The 27493-nt window shown below is 34.7% G+C and overlaps 2 protein-coding genes across 10 annotated transcripts; one reads left to right on the forward strand and one right to left on the reverse strand.

Annotated features, from left to right (window-relative positions):
- The first annotated feature begins 1539 nt into the window (after positions 1 to 1539).
- LOC125421245 (disease resistance protein At4g27190-like) lies at positions 1540 to 6475 on the forward strand. 3 transcript variants are annotated; one of them, XM_060819365.1, is made up of 4 exons: positions 1540 to 1808; positions 1981 to 4888; positions 5042 to 5262; positions 5364 to 5550. In XM_060819365.1, exons 2-4 carry the CDS (start codon positions 2021 to 2023, stop codon positions 5398 to 5400), a joined length of 3126 nt encoding a protein of 1041 aa, XP_060675348.1. In that variant the 5' UTR covers positions 1540 to 1808; positions 1981 to 2020; the 3' UTR covers positions 5401 to 5550. The 3 variants fall into 3 exon arrangements, with proteins under 3 accessions (XP_060675348.1, XP_060675347.1, XP_048325487.2); XM_060819364.1 differs by adding an exon at positions 5983 to 6475 and having other exon boundaries at positions 1542 to 1808; positions 1988 to 4888; positions 5042 to 5872; XM_048469530.2 differs by adding an exon at positions 5983 to 6475 and having other exon boundaries at positions 1543 to 1808; positions 5042 to 5872.
- A 1354-nt stretch (positions 6476 to 7829) lies between these two features.
- LOC107413011 (ubiquitin C-terminal hydrolase 12) lies at positions 7830 to 27056 on the reverse strand. Of its 7 annotated transcripts, none has more exons than XM_025071495.3 (32): positions 26893 to 27056; positions 26620 to 26695; positions 25878 to 26025; positions 25610 to 25767; positions 23396 to 23661; positions 23102 to 23320; positions 22894 to 23002; positions 22694 to 22809; positions 22327 to 22425; positions 21762 to 21871; positions 20753 to 20827; positions 18990 to 19068; positions 18760 to 18906; positions 18589 to 18669; positions 18336 to 18455; positions 16855 to 16977; positions 16150 to 16227; positions 15952 to 16040; positions 15753 to 15861; positions 15605 to 15673; positions 15301 to 15408; positions 14652 to 14707; positions 14362 to 14539; positions 14151 to 14252; positions 13987 to 14058; positions 13701 to 13766; positions 13438 to 13503; positions 13034 to 13117; positions 12809 to 12925; positions 12578 to 12652; positions 12359 to 12445; positions 7830 to 8028 (listed from the first exon to the last, which is right to left on the reverse strand). In XM_025071495.3, exons 1-32 carry the CDS (start codon positions 26920 to 26922, stop codon positions 8008 to 8010), a joined length of 3333 nt encoding a protein of 1110 aa, XP_024927263.2. In that variant the 5' UTR covers positions 26923 to 27056; the 3' UTR covers positions 7830 to 8007. The 7 variants fall into 7 exon arrangements, with proteins under 7 accessions (XP_024927263.2, XP_024927267.1, XP_024927265.1 ...); XM_025071499.3 differs by lacking the exon at positions 7830 to 8028 and adding an exon at positions 10572 to 11156 and having other exon boundaries at positions 25878 to 26013; positions 26620 to 26692; XM_025071497.3 differs by lacking the exon at positions 7830 to 8028 and adding an exon at positions 10572 to 11156 and having other exon boundaries at positions 25878 to 26022; positions 26620 to 26692.
- Positions 27057 to 27493: the final 437 nt, after the last annotated feature.

The raw sequence follows: 27493 nt of genomic DNA on the forward strand, positions 1-27493 counted from the left end.
TAAATAACAGTTAAATGAAAGTCAGAGAATAACTTACTTATGACTAAAGAAAATTGGACTGAATCATCTCAAAAAAAGGAAGAGTTAATGAATTTGTAAATGGCGATAACTTCTACCCTTTTATATAATCTCCAATGACCAAAACAAGGCGCTACAGCTCCGTATTCATTCTTTATTCGATAAATATGAGGCAGAAATAAAAAAGATTTATGCCGAAGTCGAATAAAGAATGAATACCCCAGCAACTCCCATCATATGAAATGGGTTTAATGTCCAATTATGAAATCCTTGGAAAAAGAGGATGAATCGAAATATAGCCGCTACACCAAAACTTAGCGCAAAAAACCAACCAGACTGAGCTAGCAGATAAATCAAGAATACAAAAACAAAAACCACAATTGGATCGGAGAATGCGATTGCATTATAAGGTCATAATTGAATAGATCGAGCAAGTTCAAATTGACGTAACATGAAACCTATTAGTCCGAAAGCACATTTATCTCCACCTCATGATGGAGAGTACCTAATAGGTAGGACTCATAAAAAATGGATAATCCCTTATGAAAAAGCCTTTCTCGCGTCAAGCACTAATATATTTTTAACGTCTAATTAGTTCGGGTAATCATTCGGTGAATGATAACTTTTAATTATGATACTATGATTTTATCTCTATCTAAATAATTCTCAAATTCCATGCTTATTTTCAGAGATATTATTTATGGCTCAAACAGTTTGTTCTAAACACGTGAAGCCAAGTATGCTCTACTTTGGAAACCACTTTCTAAAGCAACTTATTTCGTGCCGTGAAACGTTAAATGAACAAGCTCACATTTCATGAGAACCATACATCATTAGAATTGAGTGATTGACTTAGAATATGGGGAGATTTATTGATTACTATCAACATTTTTTTTTTCTTATTAATAGGAATAATATTTTTTATTACTTTTATTATTTATTATTACTATTAATAATGATTTTTATTAATAGTAATAATAATTTGTTTTTCTTATGAATATTAATAATGATAAACGAGAGATATAACGTAACAAACGCTATGAGATTATATGGAAAAATTAAAGGGGAGGTTATGATGTTAAAATAGTATAGCAATTATTTTTGTATTATATATGTTCATGTTAAAGAGTTTCTGTCACCTTATTATTTTTCTCCTCTGAATAAAACTTCCTTCTTTTTTCTTTTTTCTTTTTTTTATGTTTCAGTTAAAGAGTATACCATTTTCCTCTTCCATAATTAATGAAGAAAATTGGATAATCTTTGATTGTTATATATGACAAATAAATGAAGTATACCATGGTATTGAATTAGAGGAGCAAACGATGACATATCTATAATATATATTTATTAAGATTATAAAATTTGAAAGAATTTTGCTATATAATTTGAATCTCATTTACCATTTGAAAAAATAAAATAAAACTGCAAAAGCTTAGCACATACTTATTATGGATATTCTTAGAAACCCATTTCCTTAAAAAAAAAAAAAAAATAAATAAATAAATAAATAATAAAAAACTTTGAGTTTCTGTGTGACAGCTGGAGTACATTACTTTGAAAGATAATTCAAAAATTACTTTGCCTCGTTGACGCAACGTCTACATGCAATATTGTCCACTTTGGTCACCGGTCTTATAGCCCCAGCTCCTGCAAAGCATCTTTTTCTTTTTATATCTTTTTCTCTGTACCAGAAACACAGATTAAGCAGCACTCTCAGTTTTCTTCTTTGCTTTTCACCTTGTAGTTTCTTCAAGCAAAACTTACTCTGTCCTGTAATTTGACCACACCAGGTACGCAAACTTGCTTTACTTTTTTTTTTTTTTTTTTTTAATATTTTTGGCTTAATTCCATTTGTTCGGCTGCATATGATTTTGATGATCATCTCTTTATTTTATTGTGTGAATCTAATTGAACTATTTTTGGCTGTTTATCATCCTTACTATTTTTCTTTTTATTGGGTAGAAAATAGAAAATACTCTTAGATTGCAAGTAAAGCAAACCCATGGAGATAATTATTAGCATAGGGGCAAAGATTAGTGAGTACGCAGTTAAACCTATTGCCCGCCAACTGGGCTACCTCTTTTACTATCAAAGAAATGTAGAGAACCTCAGAACCCAAGTTCAGCATTTGAAGGATGCAAAAGATAGGCTTCACCATTCCATTGATGAGGCAAAGGAAAACGCTGAAGAAATTGAAACTGATGTTGTCAACTGGCTTAGCAGAGTAGACAGGATGATTTCTGAACATACAGAGAACTTTCTAACAAATGAAGGCCAGGCAAATATGAAATGTTTGAGTGGGAATTTTCCGAATTTGGTGTCCCGACATTGGATGAGCAGGAAGGCGAAGAAGATGGCACTGGATGTTGCAAGTGAAATCCAAGCTGCAGGGGGATTCCACAAGGTGTCTTACCTTCCAACTATAACAACTGTTTTCGAAGTCAAAGGCTACATGGCTTTTCGCTCAAGAATGTCAACCTTGAACAGAATTATGGAGGCACTAAGAGATCCGGATGTTGACAAGATTGGGGTTTATGGCATGGGCGGTGTCGGAAAAACTATGCTTTGCAAAGAGGTTGCTAAACAGGTCAAAGAACAAACGTTGTTCGCTAAGGCCGTCATGGTTACTGTATCCCAGACTCCAAGTCTTGAAAGCATTCAACAAGAATTTGCGGAGAAGTTAGGACTAAAGTTGGAAGAGAAAAGCATACGCTGGAGAGCAGATCGACTAAGATATAAATTGAGAAAAGAAAAAAGTTTGCTTGTAATTCTAGATGACATTTGGGAGAAACTTGAGTTGGAGGATATTGGAATATCATTTGGAGATGATAATGAGGGATACAAGATACTGCTAACCTCTAGATCTCAAGAAGTTTTATATAATGATATGGGTGTCGAGCTTAATTTTTTGGTTGGAGTTTTATCAGAGAGTGAAGCAACTAATTTGTTCGACAAAATAGTGGGTGATACAGTTAGAAAACTTAGCATCCAACCTTTAGCAAGTGAGATTGTTAAAGAATGTGCAGGTTTACCAATTGCAATTGCAACCGTTGCAAATGCATTAAGAAATAAAAGTCATCAAGTTTGGAAAAATGCATTGCAAGAGCTAAGCATTTCCACCCCAACTAACATCAAAGGAATGCATGAAAAAGTCTATTCTGGTATAAAGTTGAGTTATGATTCTTTGAGAAGTGAGGAAGCAAAGTCATTGTTGTTGCTTTGTAGTTGGTTTCATGAGGATGCAAACATAGAGATCGAACACTTGTTGAAACAAGCTACAGGTTGGGGCCTATTTCAAGGCATAACTAAATTGGAGGAGGCAAGAAACAAGGTGGTTACGTTGGTTGAAGATCTCAAGGCTTGTTGCTTGTTGTTGGATGGTGATTATGATGGTTGTGCTAAAATGCATGATGTCATTCGGGATGTTACTTTATCAATTGGATCTAATGATAGACACATGTATAATCTTCGAAATGTTGCTGAGTTGGAAGAATGCTTCAGTAGTAGAAAACTCGAGGATTCAATTGCAGTTTCACTGCCAGAAATTGATCACATTTATCAGCTTCCTGAAAAGTTAGAATTTCCAAAAGTTCAGTTATTTTGCCTGAGTAGCACAAGTAAACCTTTCGGATTTAACACGTACTTTCTTTCCTATGAAAAGTACGGAAAAGGTTTGAAAATTCCAAACCACTTTTTTGAAGAAATGAAGGAGCTTAGAGTTTTGGAGTTGATCTCTATTCGTTTGAGACCATTACCTTCATCCATTTTTTCCATTCAAAATCTTCAAACGCTATGTTTGCAGTTCTGTGACATCGGAGAAGTAGGTATGATTGGAGAGTTAAAAAATTTAAAAATTCTTGACCTCAGAGGATCTAGCATAGAAGAGCTACCGAAACAAATTGGACAACTAACTCAGCTACGAATGTTAGATTTGAAAGATTGTTACAAGCTGAAAGTGGTTCAACCAAATATCATATCAAGCTTAACAAGATTAGAAGAGTTGAATATGGAAAACAGTTTCAGAAACTGGCATGTTAATGGAAATGAAGGTAAAATAAGGAATGCCAGTCTTTTGGAGTTAAAGGACTTGCATCGACTTACCACTTTATATTTGCGGATACCAAATGCCGCACTCCTACCAAAAGAATGTTTTGGTGAAAAATTGGAAAGATATAGCATAGTAATCGGAGATGTTGATGTTGTACTTTCTGATTCTAGATCTTCAAAACAGTTGTACCTCAAGATCAATAGAAGAGACATATTCAATGATCATGGTCTTGAAATGTTACTGAAAAAGTCTGAAGTATTGTATTTAAGTGGATCATCGGGCTTCAACAATGTTGTTTATGAATTGGATGCGGAAGGGTTTCCACAACTGAAGCATCTCCAACTAGAATGGATTGTTGGAATTCAATACATTATCAACTCGGTGGAAAAGATTCATGCTTGCAGTGCCTTTGTAAGTTTGGATATATTGAGACTTCGTGGTTTAGAGAGTCTCGAAAAGATATGCCATGGAAAACTTACAGAAAATTGCTTTGGAAAATTAAGAGTTATAGAAGTGTACAACTGTGATAAATTGAAGAACCTTTTCTCATTTTCCATTGCAATCGGCCTTTTGCACCTTGAAAAGATTGAAGTGGATAGATGCGAAACGATGGAGGAAGTTATTTATGAAAGAGAGGATGATTCTCAAAGCATAAGTAATGAAACTTTCCAAAAGATTCCATTTCCTAAATTGAAAACCTTGAAGCTGTGTTCTCTACGAAACCTTATACAGTATTACTCTCAAGTGGAGACAAATTGCAGAAATCAAAGGAAAGACGAGCAATTGATTGCAGACTTTGCCAGACCCTTCTTCCACGAAAAGGTAAGGTTTTGAGTTCAAACTATAATATGGTTTTTTGGTTTTTGGCATTGCATTAGTATTGTTGGATTCTGAGCTATGCCATGAATTTAGTTCATTGAAGGATTTTAATATATTGGGAAAAATTTTGCATTGCTTTCATTATTGTTTTCCCAGGTCACATTTCCTAAGTTGAAAAATTTGACACTGAAAGAGGTTGGTTTCCTGAAGGAGATATGGCATGGTCAATCTGAAGGTCTGCCTACATCTGTATTTTCCGGTTTGGCCTCATTGAAACTATCCAGACTGCCCGACTTGATGCACTTGTGGGATGAGAACTACCATACAGACACAGCCTTCTTGAATTTGATGGCTCTAGAAGTATCCAGATGTGACAGGTTAAAGAACTTAGCACCATCCTGGATATCTTTCCAAAATTTAATATTTTTGGTGGTGTTGAATTGCCATGGAATGGTAAATTTGTTTACTTCCTCGACAGCGAAAAGTATGTCACAGCTGAGAATAATGAACATTAGTGGATGCAGAAGCATGAATGAAATAATTGCAAATGAAGGAAGTGAAACAGGAGGTGAAATTGTTTTCAATGAACTGGTAGAGCTCGAAGTTTGTGGTTTACCAAGCCTCACAAGCTTCTACTCCGGAAACCTTGTGATGAAATTCCCGAAATTGAAACGTGTACGCATTGGTCTCTGCCCTGAGATGAGGAGTTTCTCTCATGGATTCGTAAGCACTCCACAACTAGACAAATTAACGCTACGTTACACACAGTTGGAAAATGTAGTATTTGATAGTGACGATGACGTGGAATTGCCAGACGGATTTAACACAGCATTGGATTTTGACGAGTTGATAATCAGTGATGACGAGGTGGACAATGATAATAGAATACAACACGAGTCGATAGAAGGCGACATTAATACAACCCTAAGACATCTTTGGGAGAAGGACCAAATTGGTTTGGTATTACAACAATTGTTCACAGAATAGGTAAAATATTTTCACTTTTCATTTTGTCTTGAAATTTTTAAGAGTTTTGCATTGCATACAACTGCAACAACACTCTTATTGTCTAATATAACGAAATCTATGTATACTAGATTATGAAGAAGACTATGAAGGTTTGGAGAGCACAAGATATTCCATCCCTGTGAAGTATGCATCGGTCCCAAACTCCTTTTGCTTTTATGCTTTTCCTGATGAATGTACTTATATACGGTAGTCTTTTGCTTCTCATCAAATGCATAATGCATTTTGAAACTGTAAGATATAACAAGCACACTGTATTTATATGCATCAGGATGATTTGTGGGTATTTTTGGTTGATATCTTAATGTGATTTGTGAAGGAAGTTTGGGATATTGTCTAGTGTAGAGATTCTTGGGTGGTGAGGTGAATGTATGTGTCATGTTGAAGATGTTTTGGTACTTCTTAGACGATTATTCCACTTGTGGGGTTCTGTGCATACTGTTGCAAGCCCAAAACAGAGAACCCGCAAATTTGGAGTGGCTTAAGACTCATTCTGTGGCTGATGTGTGGAACATTGACTCGGCTAAGTATCATTTTTTTTTTTTTTTTTTTTTTTGATGGGTGAATATAGTACTTGTTAATTACCATTTTTATAGGCATTTCTAGGTACTTAAATTGCAATATTGGTTAAATAATTATAAATTAGTGAGTGAAAGTCGATCAAACGAACTCTTTTCCACAAGTTTTCATCAAATTCTTGATTCAGAAGATGTATCTATACCTTGTTTAAGTCCATACTCATTATGTCACCCCCAAAACCATGAAACTGTGACCGAAAAGAAGAAGCCCAAAAACAGCTCCTTGGTTGGAAAATGGAAGGTCAAGGTCATTACTCCACGCTGATGCCTTGATAAAATGTCTTGGGACCGTTTTGGAGCAAACAAACAAACAGGGGACCAAAAAAAAAAAAAAAAAAAAAAAATCATTTTCGGGCTGTAACTTTATTATTCTATATTGAAAAAAATAAAATATAAAAAATAAAAATAAAAACCAACAACAACGTTCCTCTTGCACCGTAAAAAAATATTTACGAATAGAACTGTCCTGTTTTGTTATTTGAATTAAATGAAGTATATCATCATGCAGTTCCAAATATATTATTACCAAATTTAATAAATAATAATAATAAAAGAGGCAAACAGATCGTTGCATATCTCTATATGAAAATTATTCCTATAAAAGACTCACTCTTTCACAATGAATTTCTACATCTACCCAAAATTATATCTGTTATCCTGAAATACTCAGTTGGGAACTATTGATAATTAATTAATCAATACAATAAGTGTCAATAATTAAATGGATTTACCAATTATGACATGTATTCAATAAGAAATGAAAATTAAGTAAACTCTTGACCCGTTGACTCACATCAACCTCTGATAATTGTCGTCCACGTGGCAGTGATGGTCCACTTTAATCAGCGATCCCAGTCCCTTCTGTTCTGCTTACATAATTTTTCCATATCAAAGCACAGATTTTTAGCACTTGGATCTCTTGTTTCCTTGCAGTTTCTTCAAGCTAAAGCTAGCCCCAGCTACACAAACTTGCTTTTACTTAATTTCCCCTTTTGTGTTTAATTTTGTTTTACTTTGCTTCATTTGATTTTGTGAATTCCCTTTGGATCTCATTGTGTTCAATTAATTGAACTATATGTCAATTTACTATTATTTACCATTTTTCTGCTTTTATTCTCAAATTGCAAGAAAGGGCAAACCATGGAGATAATTATTAGCGTAGAGGCAAAGATTAGTGAGTACACAGTTGAACCTATTGCCCGCCAACTGGGTTACCTCTTTTACTATCAAAGCAATATTGAAAATCTCAGAACCAAAATTCAGCATTTGTAGGATGCAAAAGATGAGCTTCACCATTCCATTGATGAGGCTAAGAAAAACTTAGAAGAAGATATTAAAGATGATGTTCGCAACTGGCTTAGCAGAATAGATAGGATGATTCCTCAACATTAAGAGATTTTATAACATTGGTGAAAGAGAAGATGAATGTCAAAACATTAGTAATGAAACATTCCAAAAGATTCAATTTCCTCAATTGCGCACCTTGAAGCTGTTTTGTCTACCAAACCCCGTGCACTTTTACTCCCAAGTTGACACAAACTGCAAAAACCAAAGGAAAGATGAGCAGCTGGTTGCAAAATTTGGCAAGTCCTTTTTTAATGAAAAGGTACGGTTTATTGAGATCACTTTTAAATATTGTTTTTGGTCTTTAATGATTGCATTACTAACTGTTTGACATGGCTAATGGGGTGGCCATTCGTGGAAAGTGACCAGCCCATCCAGGCTTTATGTAAGCTGTTGGAGTAGGAACTTTTGCTTGTAGGACTTGGCATGGTTGCTATACAGGCTCGATCACCTGTCTCATAAGTTTTCCCCGTTATTTTCAATTTAATGTGCATTTTAGATGGAGAAATACTTTATTTACAATGCATTATATGACCATAAAAGAAGTTACATTTTCAGACTTCAAGAGCATCAATCTTAAAGTAGGCTAACCAGATTGTTATATAATGTGAGTTTTGTTATTGACTTGCAAAAGAGTATCTCTCTAGTAAGGAACAAATGAGCTTTGCCATGAATTTTTGAGCATATTTTGTTCCCCAGAACCCCACCCCCCCCTTTCCCAGACCAGTTGAGAGAATTCATTCAATTCTTTTAATGCTACATAATTGTTTTACCAGGTCGCATTTCCCAAGTTAATCAAATGGTGAATCTGAAAGCCTCTTTGGTCATGAAGAACCTACATATGTATTTTCCAGTTTGAGAGGACTGACACTGTCCAAACTGCCCAAGTTGATACACATAAGGGATGAGAGCTATCATGCAGACAGAGACTTCCAGAATTTGGAGGTTCTTCAAGTGGTAAAATGACCTAGCACCGTCCTGGATACCTTTCCAAAATTTGATAGTACTGCGAGTATCAAACTGCAATAGAATGGTAAATTTACTGACTTCCTCAACAGCTAAAAAGAATGACACAACCGAAAGGGATGGATATTAGAGAATGCAAACGCATGAAGAAAACAATCGCAAATGACGGAAGTGAAATAGGAGTTAAAATCATTTTCAAACAATTGGTTGCATTGCATGTTCAATGCCTATCTAGCCTCACAAGCTTCTGCTCAGGTAATTTTATGATGAGATTTCCAAAGTTGAAATATGTGGGCATCAGTTACTGCCCTGAGATGAGGAGTTTCTCTCATGGAGTCATAAGCTCTCCACAACTAGACAAATTGACACTGCTCGATGAAAAGTGGGAAGATGGAGAATTTTACACTAATAATAATGAAATTAAATTGCCAGAAAGAGATCACATAATCATTGATGATAAGGCAGACAGCCATAAGCGCATAAAGGAGTTAGTAGAGGGTGACGTTAATACCACCATAAGACAGCTTTGGGAGGACCAAGTTGGTCTGGCATTGCAACAATAGTTCATGGAATAGGTATAAACAGATTCAGCTTATTTATTCCTCTGTGTTGAACTTCTGAGAATACCCTTTTATCATTACATTAAACTGCGAAAGCACTGCTACTGTTTAACATATAACAAAATCCAAGGTTTGAAGAGCACAGGATAAACAATTCCTATCAAGTGTGCATCCATAGAAACTGGTTTTGCTTTGGTTTTGCCAATTTCCTCATAAATGTACAGCTGCCATAGGGTACCTATTTGTTTGTGATAGAATCCCAAATGCAGTTTTGACACTGAAAAGATAAAACAGGCATGCTGCTTTCTAATGGTATCTGCTATCTTAGATCGTAAGGGATTTTGGGATATTCTCTCATGTAGATTATCGAAGGGTGAACTAGTGCATTTATAGTCTTGAAGATAATTTTGCTACCATATTTTTCTTATAAAATTTTTCCACTAGCGGATTTCAATGCATATTGTTTATAAAAAGTTGTTTCAATGCCAGAGCGCCGTGCAAATTTATTGCTTCTTCGATTTTAATCCCACAAGCATTGCATAAAATCCAAAATTGAGATGGGATGCTTCACATATTTCCAACATTTTCATCATTTTTGCCTATGCTTCTTGTTCAAATAATTTCGTATTAATTTAATCTCTTTTCCCAAGAGGGATATAAACTAATTTTATCGTTCTCTCTCTCTTTTGAGGCATGTCAATATAAGCATCGTAATAATGGAATTCATCACTCAAAAAGCATATGTAACCCAACTTCGTCTTCAGTCTTCTCTTCATGTTCTCTCATGTTTAGTTTTTCTTCCTCAATCTCTGTTCTCTTGTCCCACTCAATGGATCAGAAAGCAATAACCCAATTTTTCAGACTACGGGAGTTTTCATGTCATTCTCTTATGCTATGCATTTAGCATGAAGCTGCCAATCCTCCAAATGGAAAAACTCCTTTTCAGGGTTCTTGGACACCCTCCAGCAGTAATTTTAGGTATCTCAACAAACAGTCCCAAATATCGAGCCGCAACTTCTTAGGTTGCCGAGTATCCAGTTTATCAGAAGGTAGATTAGCGATGCAAAACAGTTACCAAAATCCCCTAGAAAACATGTGCAACCACTCGATGCAGGCACAGAAAGAGAGAAATTTCAACAGAAAAACCATTAACAATCAAAGATAGTTAGTCATTTAATAAGAGAAAACCCATTGGGGCGGACTGAGGCCAAATGAAACGGCAGATCATATGGCTGATTTCTTTTTGGCAAAATCGTGAAACACCATCCCTCCCACAGAGAAGATGAAAATAAAACTTACAAACAACCAGGAAGGCCCGGTTAAAACATTATACACAGCCCTCCATGCCCTAATTCTTATAACAAAGACAAGAACGGAGAAACCAGATAAAGAAGGAAGCAACATTGAAACAAATACCTATACCCTCTATACATCCCTAATTCAAAATCTTATGTACTAAATTACAAAGGAATTAAATGGGAGATGCAATCTACGTCACCTCAATAATGGGTGCACGATGGTTGGGGGGGAAAGAAAAGTCTGAACTATCAAGGATACACAATTTTAGACTAATATTTGAATCCATCACCCCTCTATGACGAAGTAATTACACCCAGTAGGATCAGTACTTTCAATGGCCAAACTCAGCAAGCTTCCTTTTTCTGCCTCTTGGACTCTTTTCACAAAACCGCACATAAATAGAATCGACTCCGTGAAATGAACTGGTGTCATCTGATTTCATTTTTCCTTTTCACTCTAATTGTAGATTTTTACTGGCTTCTCAAATGTGTGGCGATTCTGCAGAATAGAAGCATGTCATCATTTTTAGTCCCACTAAACATAATTTTCTCACAGTAATTTTTCTATTACTAGTCTTAATGACTATGATAATGTCAACATCCTTGTCCTGGACATAAAACCCAAGCAGCCAATTAAGGCAAAAGCTGCCTTATAAAATCTAACTCCCATACCATTTTAAAATTAATGTAGCACATACCATTTGCCAATTGACTAAAGTGACATTGGCAATGGCTCAAGTATGACATGCGACCATCTTTTATCAACAATATAGTTCAACTAGAATGGTTTGTAACATTAATATTTTTACTTTAGACTCAAAAAAAAGACACAAAGATGACCGCTAAAAGGTGTAAATGGTAGGGCTGAAGTGGTTGTGGGACAAAAGAAATTAGGAGAAATGCGATCATAGTGATGCAGATAGAAGTGACAGCAACCAGGCACCAGAATGGTGGTGGCAGTAATGGGGAGTCTATTCGTTAATGAAGCTATGATGGAAGGGGTAGGTAGCAGTACAAACATTAAGGATGCTTGTCTTGAATTATAACTGACCACTTCATAAAAGTACTTGATCGACAATTTTTTTTGCCTAAATGACATTTAATTAGATTGTATCTAAAACATGATGTTTTCCTTTTTAAGTTCCATACAGTTTACCACCCCCAAGAATTGTATAATCTTACTTGCATATTCTAAGAACTGTAATGAAATAAATTTCAAAGGTATATATAACCCTAACATCGGTAATAATAATACCTGACAAGGAGAATGGGACCAAATTAATACCAGATTTTGCTAGTGTAGTTTCTATTTTTTGGTCTCTTGACATGCAAACTAATTCAGAGATTTAAGTATGTTAAGAGGATTTTAACCACTCAAAGTTCTAGGCAACTAGGAAAATTTGTTTATTACATTATCACACTTCAATGGCTAAAACAACTAAAACTAGGGTGATATCTAATACCATGAGGCATCATATTATTATTTAGGCAAGTAGAATAGATATTGCCAATGTTGTATTTTGCTATTCAAAACCATCAACAGCAGTCGCAAAGCAATCTTGATCAGGCATTAAAATGAATACCACCCAGACCATGCTTGATGCACCTATCAGTCTAATAGTATATCAACTGGTTTCTCATCCAAATTTATCTTGACAGCTAAGCACAATTAAGCTACAAAGGATATTGATTCTTTCATACCTGATTAGCTGTATATGACCTCTTAGGTGCATTGTCGGTGTGCTCCAATCCAAGATACTGTTCCCAAGCACCATAGACGTCCCTTCTCTAAAAGTGAGATTTGAAGAAAACAAATTCAAGGTGAGACACCAGAGGATATGTGGACCAACAAAGGATTGTGCATGTGTCATAGAGAGAGAGAGAGAGAGAGGAAGAACAAGAAGAAAATGAATAACAAACCTGAAATCGACTGGCTACAATGTCATTGTCCTGAAGGTATTCTGGACGACCAAGTGACAAAAATGCAAACTTCCACTGTGCAAAAACAACAAAGTGCAAAGTAAAAAATAAAGTAACATTACATCAATAAATGAAGAAAACTTCTGATATTTTACCAAATGAAAACAAAATGACAAAAAAAGTCAAGAACTTCTGTTCATCTGATAGGAATAACTGTATATAGAAAGTCACCTTTGTAAACTCCTCGTCAGGAACTTGTAGTTTTTTCTGTATTCTTACTTTAACTTCAGCTAAAGTCTCATCCTCACGAATTACCAAGAAAAATGGTTCACCAAAATTTTGAACCTGCTAACAAATCCCAAGAAAATCAGATTCATTTACAACAATAAACACCACAATTAAACCAATGCTACATAAATAGATAGGAAAAACGTGATTATCATTTATGCCTATCACCTGATTCTGCGCTGTGTCCTTCATAAAATGATAAACATGAATCAAACGATCATGAGGACCAAAGTTTTTCTCCTCTTCAGGGATCTGTGCAACAAAAAGTAAAACTTAATAGAACCATGATTTAAAGAGATTGAACGAAGGAAAAGAATAAAACATAAAAAATAAACCAAAACAGAAGAAAAAAGAAAATAATACAGAAGGTACAAATATGATGAATTAAAGCATTTAACAACCTTATTTGAAAATCAAACAGGTCAGCAACTTCTGAAAATAGCCTCTTATTCATTTATATTTATTTTTTATATATTTAAATAGATGGGAAAACACATCCATACAATTGAAAACTGATAACAGAATAACTGAGTCACTCACTATTCACCAGCATAGCAGAAAAGCAAACTTACCTCTTCTGCACGTAATGTCCAGTATTGATCATTTATATTCTCAATTTTTTCAGTCGGAGGAAAAATCTGCAGACAAACATTTGAAGAATTGAAAAATTAAAAGGGAAAAACTGGGGGAAGAAAAAAAAAAGGTTACAGTGATACTAGGCAAGCCTAGAGCCACCCAAGAAACCAATCATAATATAGGTGAGCTGAATAGCATAGTTCTTGCTTCTGCCACATGTATACATAGAACAATGAATTATTCAAGTAGTATCTAATACCTTGTAGATCTTGTGATAGAAAACTTCAAGCAATCTGATCTCTGCATTTGGATGAGACAACTCCACCTGTTCCAAGTTTGAGAAGAAAAAGATAATATTATCTTAATTCATCTATGCAACACATACTGCCACGAGAATACCATTTAAATCTAAATTTAAATAAATTAAAGAGAGTGCTCTCCTGACAATTTCAAGAGTCAAGGCCATTTTGCAATAGCTCAAATTTTGGATATATCCTAATAATTAGAAATAAACTCCAGTTTCTGAAGATAAAAGCTGCAACTACCTTTGTCTTGAGGTCATTGATCACATCCCCAACAGTGCTCTGTTTAGGCAATCTAATTGTATGAATCACTACCTGCAAACATAAAATGCTTATGTTTGAGATGCCAAAAACTACACCAACTTTAAAAAGAATAGAATTATAGAATTTACTGTTATTGTACTCACTTCATCCTTGGTAGCATGATGAAAAGCAACTTTTAAAGTTTTCAAGCCTTGCAGTTCTGGGAGAGGAATGTCCAATATTTCATAGTAGAGAATATCCGAAGTCTAAAAGAGTAAACAATGCATTTTTTTCAGAAACTAGGACACAGCTGTTCACACAAAACCACTTGATGATAAACGAAAAAACAAAAACAAAGAACAGAAAAAACAAAACCTGATTGTAGTGCACCAGCATGTCAGACAAATGTTCCACACCTCGGTACTTGACAGGTTGTGGTTTGGGTTGCTGGGAATAACAATTATGAGAAGTGAGCCTGATTTTTGAAGGATCATCCAGCCCAAGATGCTGAGCAACTCTTTCCACAACATCATCATAAGTGTGAAGCTTTGACCTAAAAGAATATGGGGAGAGAATATCAACAAAAATATAATTTAAAAAAAAAAAAAAGTAAAACTGGTCCACCAATAGGAAAAACAAGTAACAGATGCCATAGAAAAACTTACAACTCAAGACAGAACTCATCTTCCTTTGGTTTCTCCAATGATCGGAAGCGAACAACCTAAAATTATTAAAAAATAAATAAATTAAACCAGAACCAACTAAATAATAGTGTCAGTCAGCACATAAAGCATGAAGCTTTGAAAATGACATCCCCATATATTGTAATCAATGGATGTTTTCCCCAGCAGATTCAAAGTACCCTTGAAAACTACACATAAGAATCGCCCCTCTAAAGCAAGTGTCACATATCCTCCAATGCAGGAATATTCTTAACTTAAAAATAAATAAATAAATAAATAAATAAACTAGATTGATGCCCCAATATGAGTTCAAATAACCAAAAGAAAATGGCAGAAGACAGACATTTCTATGAACCAAAATTTCTTATTCCTCCCTCATTTTGAGTTTTCACACCAGCACAATTACCAGATTAAAAGGCTCACTTTACAACATTATCATAAATGAAAATTTTCAACCACAGATCAAGTAGAATTCAGCTAGAATAATCATCCACAAGCCATGTAGTGCTTGTTTCATAATTCTTCACTCTTCAGAAATTCAAATTCCAAGCAAAGTCCATACCAGGGAGAAAAACTAAGCAACAAACAAGTTTGCAAAATGCATTTCCAATGAAATGGGAGCACCATATACCTGACGGTTGCGAACATATTCTAAGAATGAAGGAACATCCGGATAGCGGCATTGTTCAGTACTTCCAACTTGAGTTTTCTGAAAGCAAATGATGTCCCCATCTTCAAGCTTGAGACAGAAAAAATTGTTGTAAGTCAACATTAAAAAATATATAAAAGAGAAAGCAAAAGAAGATGAGAATATGACTAACCCCCACCCCCACCCCCTTCTTCTACCCTCATAAGAAAAAATGGAAGAACAAGAAAGTAGTTAACAATAACTGGAGCCAATAATAAATGTAGTTTAGATCATTAATAATATATACCTGACTAGCACGGAAAGTGACCTTCTTGTCTATGTGTTCGCACATAACATTAGGCTCAAACTTTATTTCCTGATTATCAAAAGTAAATGTAGGCTAAGCACTTCGTAATGCTAAAACATAGTAAACTAGATGACGGAATCTGAATAACCTCAAAAAGTTCAATTTCATCATCAGAATTGAAGCCAGCCATTTCATTTAACTTGGTCAATATCTCCGCAGGCTTCCCACTTCCCTTCACAAACAGCCTTCCTACATACCTGAAGTTATAGGGAAAAAGACATGAGTACACATGTAAAGGAAAGACCAAGCACACATGCAACTCCAATTTAATAAATAAGAGAGAATACCGCAGTTCCTCTTTCAAAGGATCATAGAGTTTAAAGAACAGAAGAATATCCTCTTTAGTCTTGTCAGGAGGTGCAACAGGCCGTGAATCCTATAATGATTGTAAAGATAGGCAACAGTATAATGAAGAAACTCAAAAATCCAATCAAACTTAAGGGTTCAGAATATAGAAATTAACTGAATAGTTGAGAAAACATTACCAAGCCAAGTTCTACTTCCAAAAACAGCTTTAGCTCTGCATTATTTGCCTTATTGGAAACTTCTCTCAGCTGTCCAACCTACAATGCATCAGAATTTTGCAACATGAGCGCTTTATTGAGAATCACATGCATGACAACCTCAGAAGTATATTCTCCTTAGAAACTTTAGATAAATCATATATAAATCATATGAACATAACACTGCCAAGAATCTACTATTACATAACCTATTTATTGTGCAGAAAAACCCAGAGGAATTGCACGTAAAGTAGAAAGAACCCACTATTGTTTTGTTTTGAGGGGGCAAAACACATATATATGTACAGACTTCAATCAGTCAATGAATCTACTGATCATCAATTTCCACACACATCACCTTTACCACGGCTCAAGGTCATACTTCTTCAAGCACAATCTCATTAGATCCAATGTGTCATTATCAATCCATTCTTGTGCATACAAATTTACCTCAGGACTTATTTGAATCCAACATAGAAAACAACTGAGTGTTGCATAAGATTTTTACCAACCAATAATAGAATTACAAGAAACTAAATAAACATTAAGCCATTAATCAGGTATCAGTGTGGATCCAGCCAAAGATAAAAGGGTAAATCAAGAGGTGAGTTCAAACTGTGAAACTAATGCCTCAAAAGCTGTATCATAACTTCGGAATCTTTGACATATGAATCAAAAGGTACTTACCGATTGTGCTTCCTCCAAAGGTGTCAGTGGCCGATTTGGACGGTATGTATGGTTCTGGCGCTTTGCCCACAACCAGAAACGTTGAAATTGCACTGGTACGCCGAACTCTTTGGCAACCTCTTCCTAAGAAAATGCTTAATAATCAGTTTAAGAAAAATCAAGCACACCAGAAATAAATAAATAATAACAAACAAACAAACAAAACAAAAAACAAGGAAAAAACCAAAAAAAAAAAAAGCAAATACAAAATCAAAATGTAGCAGGACAGTAAGAGACTGAGAGAGCAAAGGAGAATGAGAGGGAAAGGGAGAGAGAAAAGGCAGAGAGAAAAGAGACTTTAGAAAGTGTATCTGATTATATGCGGGGTTCATTTTGTAACAAATCAACATTAGATTTGGGTTGCTTGAAGAGAGAGACTTGAACATATAAACCTCGCCCGTAAGGTTTTTGTATTAACCGCAACCCTAAGATTGTCAGTATGTTGCCTTGTAGGAAAAATCATAACAAAAGAGTAGGTAACAGATGTAGGATTGTTGAAGCTGAACTACTTCATGTGGAATACTGGACCAAACTTACCCCTTATAGCTTTCATTCAAGAGAAATTGATTGATTTTTTTTTTTTTTTTTTACCATACTGCCATGTCATGCTCATTTGATTGACATTATACCTAATTTTAATAGTGGGAAAAATCCAAGAGTATAGTGACCTCGACATAGATATTGGTAAACTTTTTTGTGAGCATAAAAGAGTATAACCAATCCATTAAGTACCTTACCCTTGAACGTAGATTGAGAACTTGAGTTAGATTTCACTAAACAAATATCAAATGAGGAAGCATATCGATTGAGAGAACCTCAAGCTATAAATATACAAGAAAGTTTAGAACGATTCTATTCATCTCTCCCCCCTTCATCCTCTTCTAGAACATAATTTCAGGTTCAATCCCTCTTTAATTTTACACAAGTTATTAAATCTTGGAGCACAGGTGCATTTTTACAGAGGCTTCCACACATAAACACACATCGATAGTCCTACAATTGAAATGTAACATTAAAAACTAAAAAGTTGCAAAATAAGAAACAGAAAATAGTTCATAAGGGCAACAGATTCAAGCGAAACTGCAAAAGTTTTAAGCTTCTTTTATATCAATCAGAGCTCTGCTTCTAGATGTTGAAGCAATAGGGATTCTTAGTAGTTCAACATTGTTAATGTACTTTACATTTAACAAAAACTTGAGACACAATGTTCCATCAGAGAACTGGCAGAAAAAGAGTTTGGTTTAAAAGTAACCCCATAGGGCTCATTTAACTACATCCATAATTTATCAATGTAAATCATACATAAGGTAACTCAAATTTATTGCCAACTTCCATAAAAATTAAAGTGTGCAAGCCAAAAATCAAAGGTGCAGTAAAATTTAACAGCTCCAGATGTATGCCACGATCAAATGTGAAAAAAATTTGTTTAAAAAGGAACATACCTTAAATAAGTTAAAAGGCATCTGTTTCTGGATACGAAAACTTCGAACTTTGTCATGATCCACCAGATCAAAATATATATCCCTTCCTATCTGTTCAAGTAGGTCCTCATTACGTGCAACCTATTGCAGAAAGGATTCATAATTAAATCATGTCCCACAGGTCAAAATTTGTACACCAGAAACAAGATTAACCAATGATGAGAGGGAAACGAGGAGGGGGAAGGTGGAAAAAAAAAAATCTCAAATTTGTAACCTTAATGATAGTGTAAAGGTGTGCCTCAGCTTTTTCCTTTCTCTTTTGCTCCTTTTCTTCTTGTTCTTTCTTCAACCTTATCTGGAAGGTAATATACAAAATGCAAAAATATTGCTTTGTTGCAAGAGAAAGTGAAAATTAAGTCCACATAATATATATTAGTCATCTTACCCTAAGGTGTTCTGCAATGTCCTTCTCATCAACATTGCAAATTATTTTCTCCTTGTCACTTTCACGTATATAAACAAGCATATATGCATTTGAATATTTTGTAAACTTGAATGGAGCATTGTTGAATCCAGGATTTGTCTGTGGCAACTGTTGAAAGGAAACTGGTTCAACATAAAATTGGCAAATATATAAATAGTAGAAATTATAGAAAGCAACCAGAAAACTTTTACCTCTTCCTCACCACCATACTGCTCCTCTAATGCCCTCTTAATATCTTCTTTTGTTACTCGTTCATCATCAAATTTAAACCTTAAGACAACAAAATCACAATGTCAAAACCCAAGGGAGGAAGAAAATAAATAAATAATAAAAAACAATAACATCCAACAACATATGTGATAATCTGGGAGTTATTTTAAATAACAGGATCCAAAAGCTACTTAAGCACTTGTCATCATATGCACGAATGACCTTGAAGTCTACCACTGTACAAATGCATGAGAAACTGCAAGTATACAGATAAGGATTTTTAGCAAAAATGCAGTTTCAATAACTATCTTCTACAATATGATGCCCTTCCAAACGAGTTCTCCAAATTTGTGGTTTTCTATAATATATGCACCACTGCAACAAGAATCCCTTCACATTTGAGTGTTGACATCGACCAAGTCAAGTCATAAATGCAGGTCTTGAGAGATATAAGTGGATCTAATACAATCCATTAAGCATAAATATGAACTTGTTTTCTAAATTATTATCTCCCACATGCTTTTTCTCATCAATGCACTATAGGTCAATCTGGATCTAAATTGATATTTCTACTGAAATCTTCTGAGAAAAGAAGTGTGCTTCTGTGGTTATATTTAGTATTTTTACTGTAGTACGGGCACTTGCTGCAAAGAACAAAGACTAATATTTTAATTTATTTTAATTTCTGCAGCATCTAAAGTTAAAAAGAAGGTGACATCTTTCATATTTCTGATTGAGTAAAACAGATGGAGTTTATTTTAGATTTTATGTTTCTAAAATTGTTGACATAGTATTTCTCTTTCTGGTTTCTTTCCCTTGTTCATGTCTTCATACCTTTAAAGCTGCAGCTCAGCTTACATCTTCAAGACATGATTTCATGAAAATCCTGTTTCCAAAACACAAGTTTGGTTATGCCGTTTCAAGGAGCTTAGCCAAAATAGTGAGTTGAAAACAGGAATTTCATGAAATCAGTTTTGAAGACATAAGCATATCCTGTAGCTATATCATGTCAACATATGTTCTCCTGTGAAATCTTGTTTTTGGAGCCTGATTTTGGGCATGCTGTTCAGTCATCTTACTAGAATATTGAATTGAAGACAACCAAAATGAAAAAGAACAAAACAACATGCTTTCAAGGCATTATTTCAGTGGTTTTCGAAAAAATGTAAATGGAATTACAAATTCACAATTGTCCAATCCCAAGGGCCTGATTCAGGCATATTAGATATCAAAATACAACTAGTGCTGCTTTAACTAGACCTACATTACTTGGGACTCTTCACTTATCCCAAGGCATCCATGTCCAACGCTTGGACACTGGTGAGGATATGGCTGTTGGACACTCCAAAAATGAGGGAAAAAATTTAAAAACTAAACAGATCCTGTCAACCTAGACACAAACCCCCAACCCAAACCCACAGCTGAGTCGCAGCAATGGAAAACTATAACAAATATCATTAATGCGGTAAAATTCACATTAGTTCAGAAGATTGTTCTGAAGCGAATCAGCTCAAAACAATTTAATATTATTTTGCTTGGAAGCCTAACTGATTGGAAATATCAACAAAAAATCAGTAAAGAAAATTTTACACACAAAAACCAAAACTCATGAAGCATGAATTACTTATCCTTCATACAGGATTCAAATAACAATTAAAAATATCCCAGATGTTTGATAATAATAATTAATATCAGATATTGAAGGACCAGTTAAAATAAGAACAATAAAGCACGTTACACATACCACTGGTCAGATAGAGTTGGCCTGATATAAGCATAGTAGTGCCCACCATGTACCCCACCACTGTGCACCAAGACACTGCAAATAAAAACAATATAAAAAATTTCCACTTGACTAGCAACAACAATGGAAAAACAAAAAATATCGAACCAGATCAAGAGCTGCAAACAGAGTATTCTAGTAAAGAAGCCAGTTGTGCAGGACAAGTCAAACATTGCACATGGTACATAAAACAAAAATAAATGAAAATAAAAATCTATCTACCAGCCTACTGACCTGCACAAATACACATCTACATCTAAAAAATAAATGCTATGAATAGCAATCACTAAAATAAGACATGTATAATTTCATGTAATGGCATAAAAAAGTTTGGATTTTATGAAAGTGAAAATACCATAACTCATTTGCTGCCATATATACTAAATGTGTGTATATAGTTGAAAAGAATAAACCATCATGCTATAATATAACGGGTACAACAAAATACAACCAAAAGGACCATGCACAATGCCTGTCCACTCCGAATCAAATTTTTTGTACAATTCAGAATGACAAAATAGATACAGCATATAGTCTGATGATCCTCTAACTAATCTTATACAGAAAAATCAACCAGAACTTGTAATTCAAAATATCAATATTTCAGTGTTTGGGCAATATCCTTTCTAGGTCTTTGCTTCAGATGGTAATTTTTATCCAAGAAAATATTTTTGTGAAGTAGATATAGTAAGAACTATTCTAAGTGAATAATACCTTCCCACTTTTATTAGTTGATTTAGCAGTATTCTTAAAAGAAACTTCAGTATAATGCCATACATTACATTTAATATAAGGCAGATCCAACACGGCCTTCAAAAGAAATCTTAGATATCATTTAGGAGAATGTCATATATACATATAAAAGAGTAGGCGGGTCATGGGCATTCAGCTTACCCTATCTTATTATAGGAAGTTGGCACATAACCAAACAAATATAGGGTATAAATTCATTAATAAAGATCATAAATACCTATGAAGCGTGTACAGGTTGCGGACACTTCTGTCAGCATCAGGTGAAAGATATTTCCCATTCTCCCTATCAAGATCAAGTTGCAAAGGGAACTCATAGCGGTCATTTATCTGTTGAAAATCAGTGGAACAGGTGATTCAAAGTATAGACATTAAAGGCAAGAAATACAAGAACAGAATTAAATGATTAATGACATAAGAAATTGCTAACAAATTGGAGATTAATGACAAAAGTTCAGGATGGAGAAGTCAATAAATCTAAGAAACAAATTACAAAGATCCCACAAGCACATTAATCATCTAAACCTCTAAAAATAAATGCTCTACAACTCTTAAGAGATGTCCATGTTATTCCAACAAAAATACCAAAACCAAAACAAAACAAAAAGAAAAAGAGTAGTCGCCAAATTACTCAAATTGTTACTCCCTAAAATACTCCATATTGTATGTGTTAAAATTTGTGTTTGTGTTTGCTTGATAAACATATTATAAAACTTGAACAAATGCCAAAATGAAACACAAGCAACAGATGTGTAAGTATAAAGAACTCAATCTATCTTATTTACCTTCACCATAGTATCCCGTACAAAATCATATTCAAAGCGCTTTAATTGAAGCTGAAGCACAGGTGGAAAATCAATGAAGAGAACACCTTTCCTAGCATCCTGAGATGTCAATAACAGCAAGTATATACTTGTTCAGATAATTTTATAGACCAATCTGCAATATTTTTTTATTTTTTTTTAAAACAGATAAATGGACATATACCCATCACAATATGGGGGGAAAAAATATCACAACAGGGAGTGGGGGAAAAAAGGCAAGCGGCAGATTTAATATGGAGACAATTTGCCTAAATTCCAACAATACATTAAAAAAAAAAAAAAAAAAAGAAAGAAAAGAAAAAAAGAGTCATTCCAGGCATCAATTTACCTGTAAACCATATTGTTCAGCGTGATATTTATTATCACCTTCTAGGCGTTCCACTTCCACATACTTGTCAAAAGAAGCATAAACATCCCGACAGCCCTTGACATCAAGCTGAAGATCTGCACTCAAATATACATAGCACCATTAGGCCCACAAAATTCACATGTGATAATTAAGTATATACTTCAAGTTTGATAATTTACCATAAAATGACTCTTTTCTAGTTGATTTATAGTCCACATTGATGCATTCAATATAGTTCATATGATGCCCTTCAAATAACTGCTGTATTGTACCCTCCACAACAGTTCCCTGCACCAACAATGCAAAAATTATTACTGCAATGCCCAAAAACGTATTTGCAAGAATAATGTGCAGAATTATGAAACTGACACCATAAGACCTTTATACCTTCATCTTGTCTTCAAGTTTTTCACAAAGAACCCTATTGAGTTCTTGAACATCATGCTGCATGAATGAATCGTATGTATCCCATCCAAAAGATTTTGTCAACTCTTTTGTTGCCACACTGGTATCACTGTACTGAAGCTTGTAAAACAAACTCTGCAAAGCCAGAGGGATACTCCCTGATGGATTATCATTCTCAGTCGTTGGCATATGATAGACAGCCTGAAATAAAATTTCAAGGTATGAGGTTTCAACTAAGAATACCAACAAGACAAGTTCCAGTGTAAATATGCTCACCTTTCTAAAGTAAGGAATATGGTACAAGGTTTGGAGGAGTGAGTTCATATAGCATGTCGCTCCTTGGTTCTTAAGTCCAACATAACCAGTTTCTTTCTTTGAGTCATGTGACCAGTAATCAATAACCCTACGTACAGCAACATCAGCTTCAACTATGCATGTATCGTTCACAAGATAACCTCTACAAGGATCATACAATTCTCCAAGGGGCATGAAAGAAGTGAAGCCCCAATCACTCTCACGTGCATTAAACTGGTGCTGTGTTTCTGCAAACCACAATACAATTATAACTAGAGATAAGATGGTGGAATACATAATGAAAGGCACATTACCACACTGGTGGTATTTGCCAATTTCATCAAGCAAATATTACATGTGACTTTATCTATACTTCATCGTGCAGGAAATTTTCATACTCCATCTTTGTGAACTATCTCCAATGAAAAGGAAAAAATAAGGCATTAAGACATCTTGAACCTTGTCTTCAGTAGCTTACCTTTTGTTTCCAACCACATTGTTTAAAACAAAGCCAATACTGCACAATATCTACGAAATGTTTCCCTCTTTTAGTTCCTCTAGAACCCTTTACGTTAGAAATCAGAAGGGATGAGCATGATTTAGTAAAAGCTATCCATTAACCAAACAAAGCCATAGTTATACTGCCACTTCACAGGGTAGGAAAAGATGATCCATGGATCACCACCCTTCCTACACATTAAGCACACCTCCTTGCAAACAGTCAGGCATTTGTTCTTTTTCCAGGCAATTGTTATTTTTTCCACTACTTCTCATGTCTTTTCTTTTACTATTGGGAACTCCATCAAGTGCCATTTATCAAAAAAGTCAGTACTAGGATTTGGTAAGAAAAAAAATGCTTATGGAATCAAGAATCCACAATCTTTAACAGGAAATCTAGGGATAACTGGATAAGAGTAACCTCTTCAATTAGCTCTATCAAAGGGAACAAATCAAAATTTTCTCTGTTGTTTAATTTTAGAAAAAATAAATTAATAAATAAACTTCTAGAGGAAGAGGAATATGGTACATCACAAGAAACACAGTATTAGAAAACAAAATTTGGCCAATAATAGTCAATAGATTCTTTGAACAATAAGAACAATAAATGTTCTCCTACCCACTCATCATTCTGAACCCCCGTTCCTCACTTTAGAATTGATACAACTCCGGAAAAGATATATAAAAACCCAGACTTCAGAACACAATCCTCCCGTCAGTATAATAGAATCCAGGACATTCTAATGATGGCCATGAATGTTATTAACACCCCTACACCATAAAGAATAGCTTTCCGAAGAGAATTTTGACACCATTTTCCTAGCAAAGATAGCTCCCTTTTTAATTCGTAACCCCATGTCCATCTTTTGGTTTCAGTATAGTTACCACAGACTTGCCCAGAAACTTAGAGGCCCAAAAAGCCTTCTCTACAACCTACCACACAATTTATCTACAAACCGATAAATCTTTATTGGAGTTCCAAACAACGAACCATGATAAATAGGAAATAAGGAATATTTGATAATATATTTATAAATATAACTACGTACACATAGAGACCTCTAACCTACAAAGAGAAACATTCTTTTCTAGCGAAATGACATGACGGCAACTAAAACAAACATAAACACAACACAAGCACTCCTTAACCACGTAACATTATCCTATCAATCCCATTTCTGTTCACCAACCCAGCATTTAAAAACTCATGGATGAAGGGAGCCACCGTCTAAGCAATTCAGATACAACCAACAAGTGTGCACTATATGATATCAGTCATGACACTCATTATGTGCCGAAAAACATTTGAAAAGCCGTATACCAAATAAAATTAATAGCAGAACACCCCAAACTACAAGAGAGTAATGACATAATTAAACAGTTAATAAAAAATTAAATAAATAAATTATGCATTCTGCATAAAAATTCTTATTAACAAAATTTGGGCTTGCTGCAAAACACTTTAAAGAAAATTCTCCACTAAGATGTGAATTGTCCGTACAAAAGAGGAAAACAAAATCAATCAATTCCTTATTCCTCCCCAGTGTGGACCAAAGTCATTAAATAATCCATGAAACTTTAAGCATAGACACATGCAATTCAGCTTGTAAAAGTACAAGGTGGGTTGCTGTCCAATTTTGCTACACTACAAAACACCAAATTATTTGATCATAGGAACATAAGTAGCATAGAGAATACCTTTTCTAACCGAGAATTTACTATGAATTTGATTGACAACAGACAAGCTGAATTGGGCATATCTACTCCACCCATAAGGCAAGGTTGGCGAATCTGCAACATCTAGATACATAGACAAATGATCTACATTGTTTCCTTTCGGGAAGATGAGTATCCTCCTGCACATTTGCAATTGAATGCAGATTACAATGAACATCCAAAAAACTGATAAAATCAAATATGTTTTACACCTGGATAATAAGTAACAAATGAGAGGAGAACCAAGTACCATTTGTAGCCTCCAACAAAGAAAACATCAGAATAAAGCTTCTTGGTATTAAGCCTTGAAAAGTTCTCAATTGTCCATGTGAACCTCGCTGATGGTGGATCCTCCACTGGCTGAGCATCCACAGGATTTGCCGTTTCTGCTTGAGCTACTAAAAACAGTTAACAAGAAATCAAAACTCTACTATATTTTCCTTCAATTATAAACAAAAGAGCATGAAAGAAAAAGATATCAAAATAAACAAATATCAACACAATTATAGCCTTATTAGGAATGACCCAATCCTCATAATGACCATATGCACCCGACACCAACCCCTCCCACCCTACTCTTCTTCTTGTTTTGGAGATAGAAGAATTGAAACCTAGATGTGAGCCATGCACCAAGAAGCCGCTTAATCAAGCTAGATTCATACTCTTCCAAGCAGAATACCTTAAGTAGTATCACCAAATCCAAAACTTCCATTAAATCCAAAACTTCCATTCTCATAACTTTTCTCAGTAACCAAACAGCCAAAAAAAAACCTAAAAAACCTAAACTTTGATGCTGACCATTGCAGGGACAATAAATCATACAAGCATTTTAATTTTCTCAAAAAATCAATTAAAAAAAGCAAAAAAAAGATCTACTAAACTGTGCCCAACAATTATGTCGTCAACGAATTAAGCTTCAGCAAAGATTAAAAAATTCCTTCATTGTCTTCTCAGACTTAACTCCAAAAATAAATAAATAAATAAATATTCACCTTCCATTGGCTGTGGACCATGGGGAAAGTCGGTGTGTGGGACCAGCATCTCATCGTCCTCCTGCTGTTGCTGCTGCTGCAAAAAACCAAACCAAAAGCAAATCAAATTTCCATAGCCATATATATGAGCAGTCGGATCTGCTAATCGAAACCCTAGGAAAACAGCGACGAATCCAAAACGAATCGTTTTGAGGGATCCCAATTGAAATTGGAATGAGATAAGAGTATAGCAAAACGCTTCAGTTAGAAAGGGATTTCTTTTTTGGTAATTACATCAAGCGGTGGAGGAGTCATCAGAGTCATGGGTCGGGGATTGGTTGCCGTCCGATCGTCGAATCAGACCAAAGCTGTAGCTGAGATTGAGCGACACGAGAGAGAGAAAGTAAGAGAGAGAGCGAAAGAGAGAGAGTCTGCAAGTTTAAGGCGATGGATGTGAAGAAGAAAAGGGGGGTTGCTGGGTTTAGTTCGAGAAAGGGACAGTGTGGGAATTTTACTAAATCATGAAGGAGAAGAAGAGAAAAACTTGACCGTGCCATGTCCGAGACCCGGCCCAAACCCATTATTTATTGTTATCCTTGTTCTCTTTTTATTTTTCTTTTTCGTTTTTTTTCCGTTACGCGGTTAAAAAAATAATTAAATTTATAATTAGCTCAAATTATTGGCATTAATCTTTTTCATACTTTGGAAGCACATTTTTTTATCACAAATATCGATATCATACTCTTATTGTTATTTTTGACTAAAAATTTGGTTCAAAATTTTAAATAAGAATTTAATTTGTTTTAGTTAAAAATTAATATATAAAAAATAACTCAAAATTATATATATCTAACTATTTATTATTTAATGATTTGAATTAGGTAGGTTTTACATG

Source organism: Ziziphus jujuba, chromosome 8 (assembly GCF_031755915.1).
Source record: "Ziziphus jujuba cultivar Dongzao chromosome 8, ASM3175591v1".
Taxonomy (NCBI): Eukaryota; Viridiplantae; Streptophyta; class Magnoliopsida; order Rosales; family Rhamnaceae; genus Ziziphus; species Ziziphus jujuba.

What these genes read in the sequence shown, in the direction of transcription:
- LOC107413011 (XM_016020855.4), bottom strand. Translation starts at nt 26,922, where the DNA reads ATGACTCTGATGACTCCTCCACCGCTTGAT. An exon ending in GGACATTACGTGCAGAAGAG is followed by an intron (nt 13,118 to 13,437) that starts GTAAGTTTGCTT and finishes TTTGTTGCACAG; the next exon opens with ATCCCTGAAGAGGAGAAAAA. An exon ending in TTGTAGCCAGTCGATTTCAG is followed by an intron (nt 12,446 to 12,577) that starts GTTTGTTATTCA and finishes TCTCACTTTTAG; the next exon opens with AGAAGGGACGTCTATGGTGC.
- LOC125421245 (XM_060819364.1), top strand. Translation starts at nt 2,021, where the DNA reads ATGGAGATAATTATTAGCATAGGGGCAAAGATTAGTGAGTACGCAGTT. An exon ending in GACCCTTCTTCCACGAAAAG is followed by an intron (nt 4,889 to 5,041) that starts GTAAGGTTTTGA and finishes TTGTTTTCCCAG; the next exon opens with GTCACATTTCCTAAGTTGAA.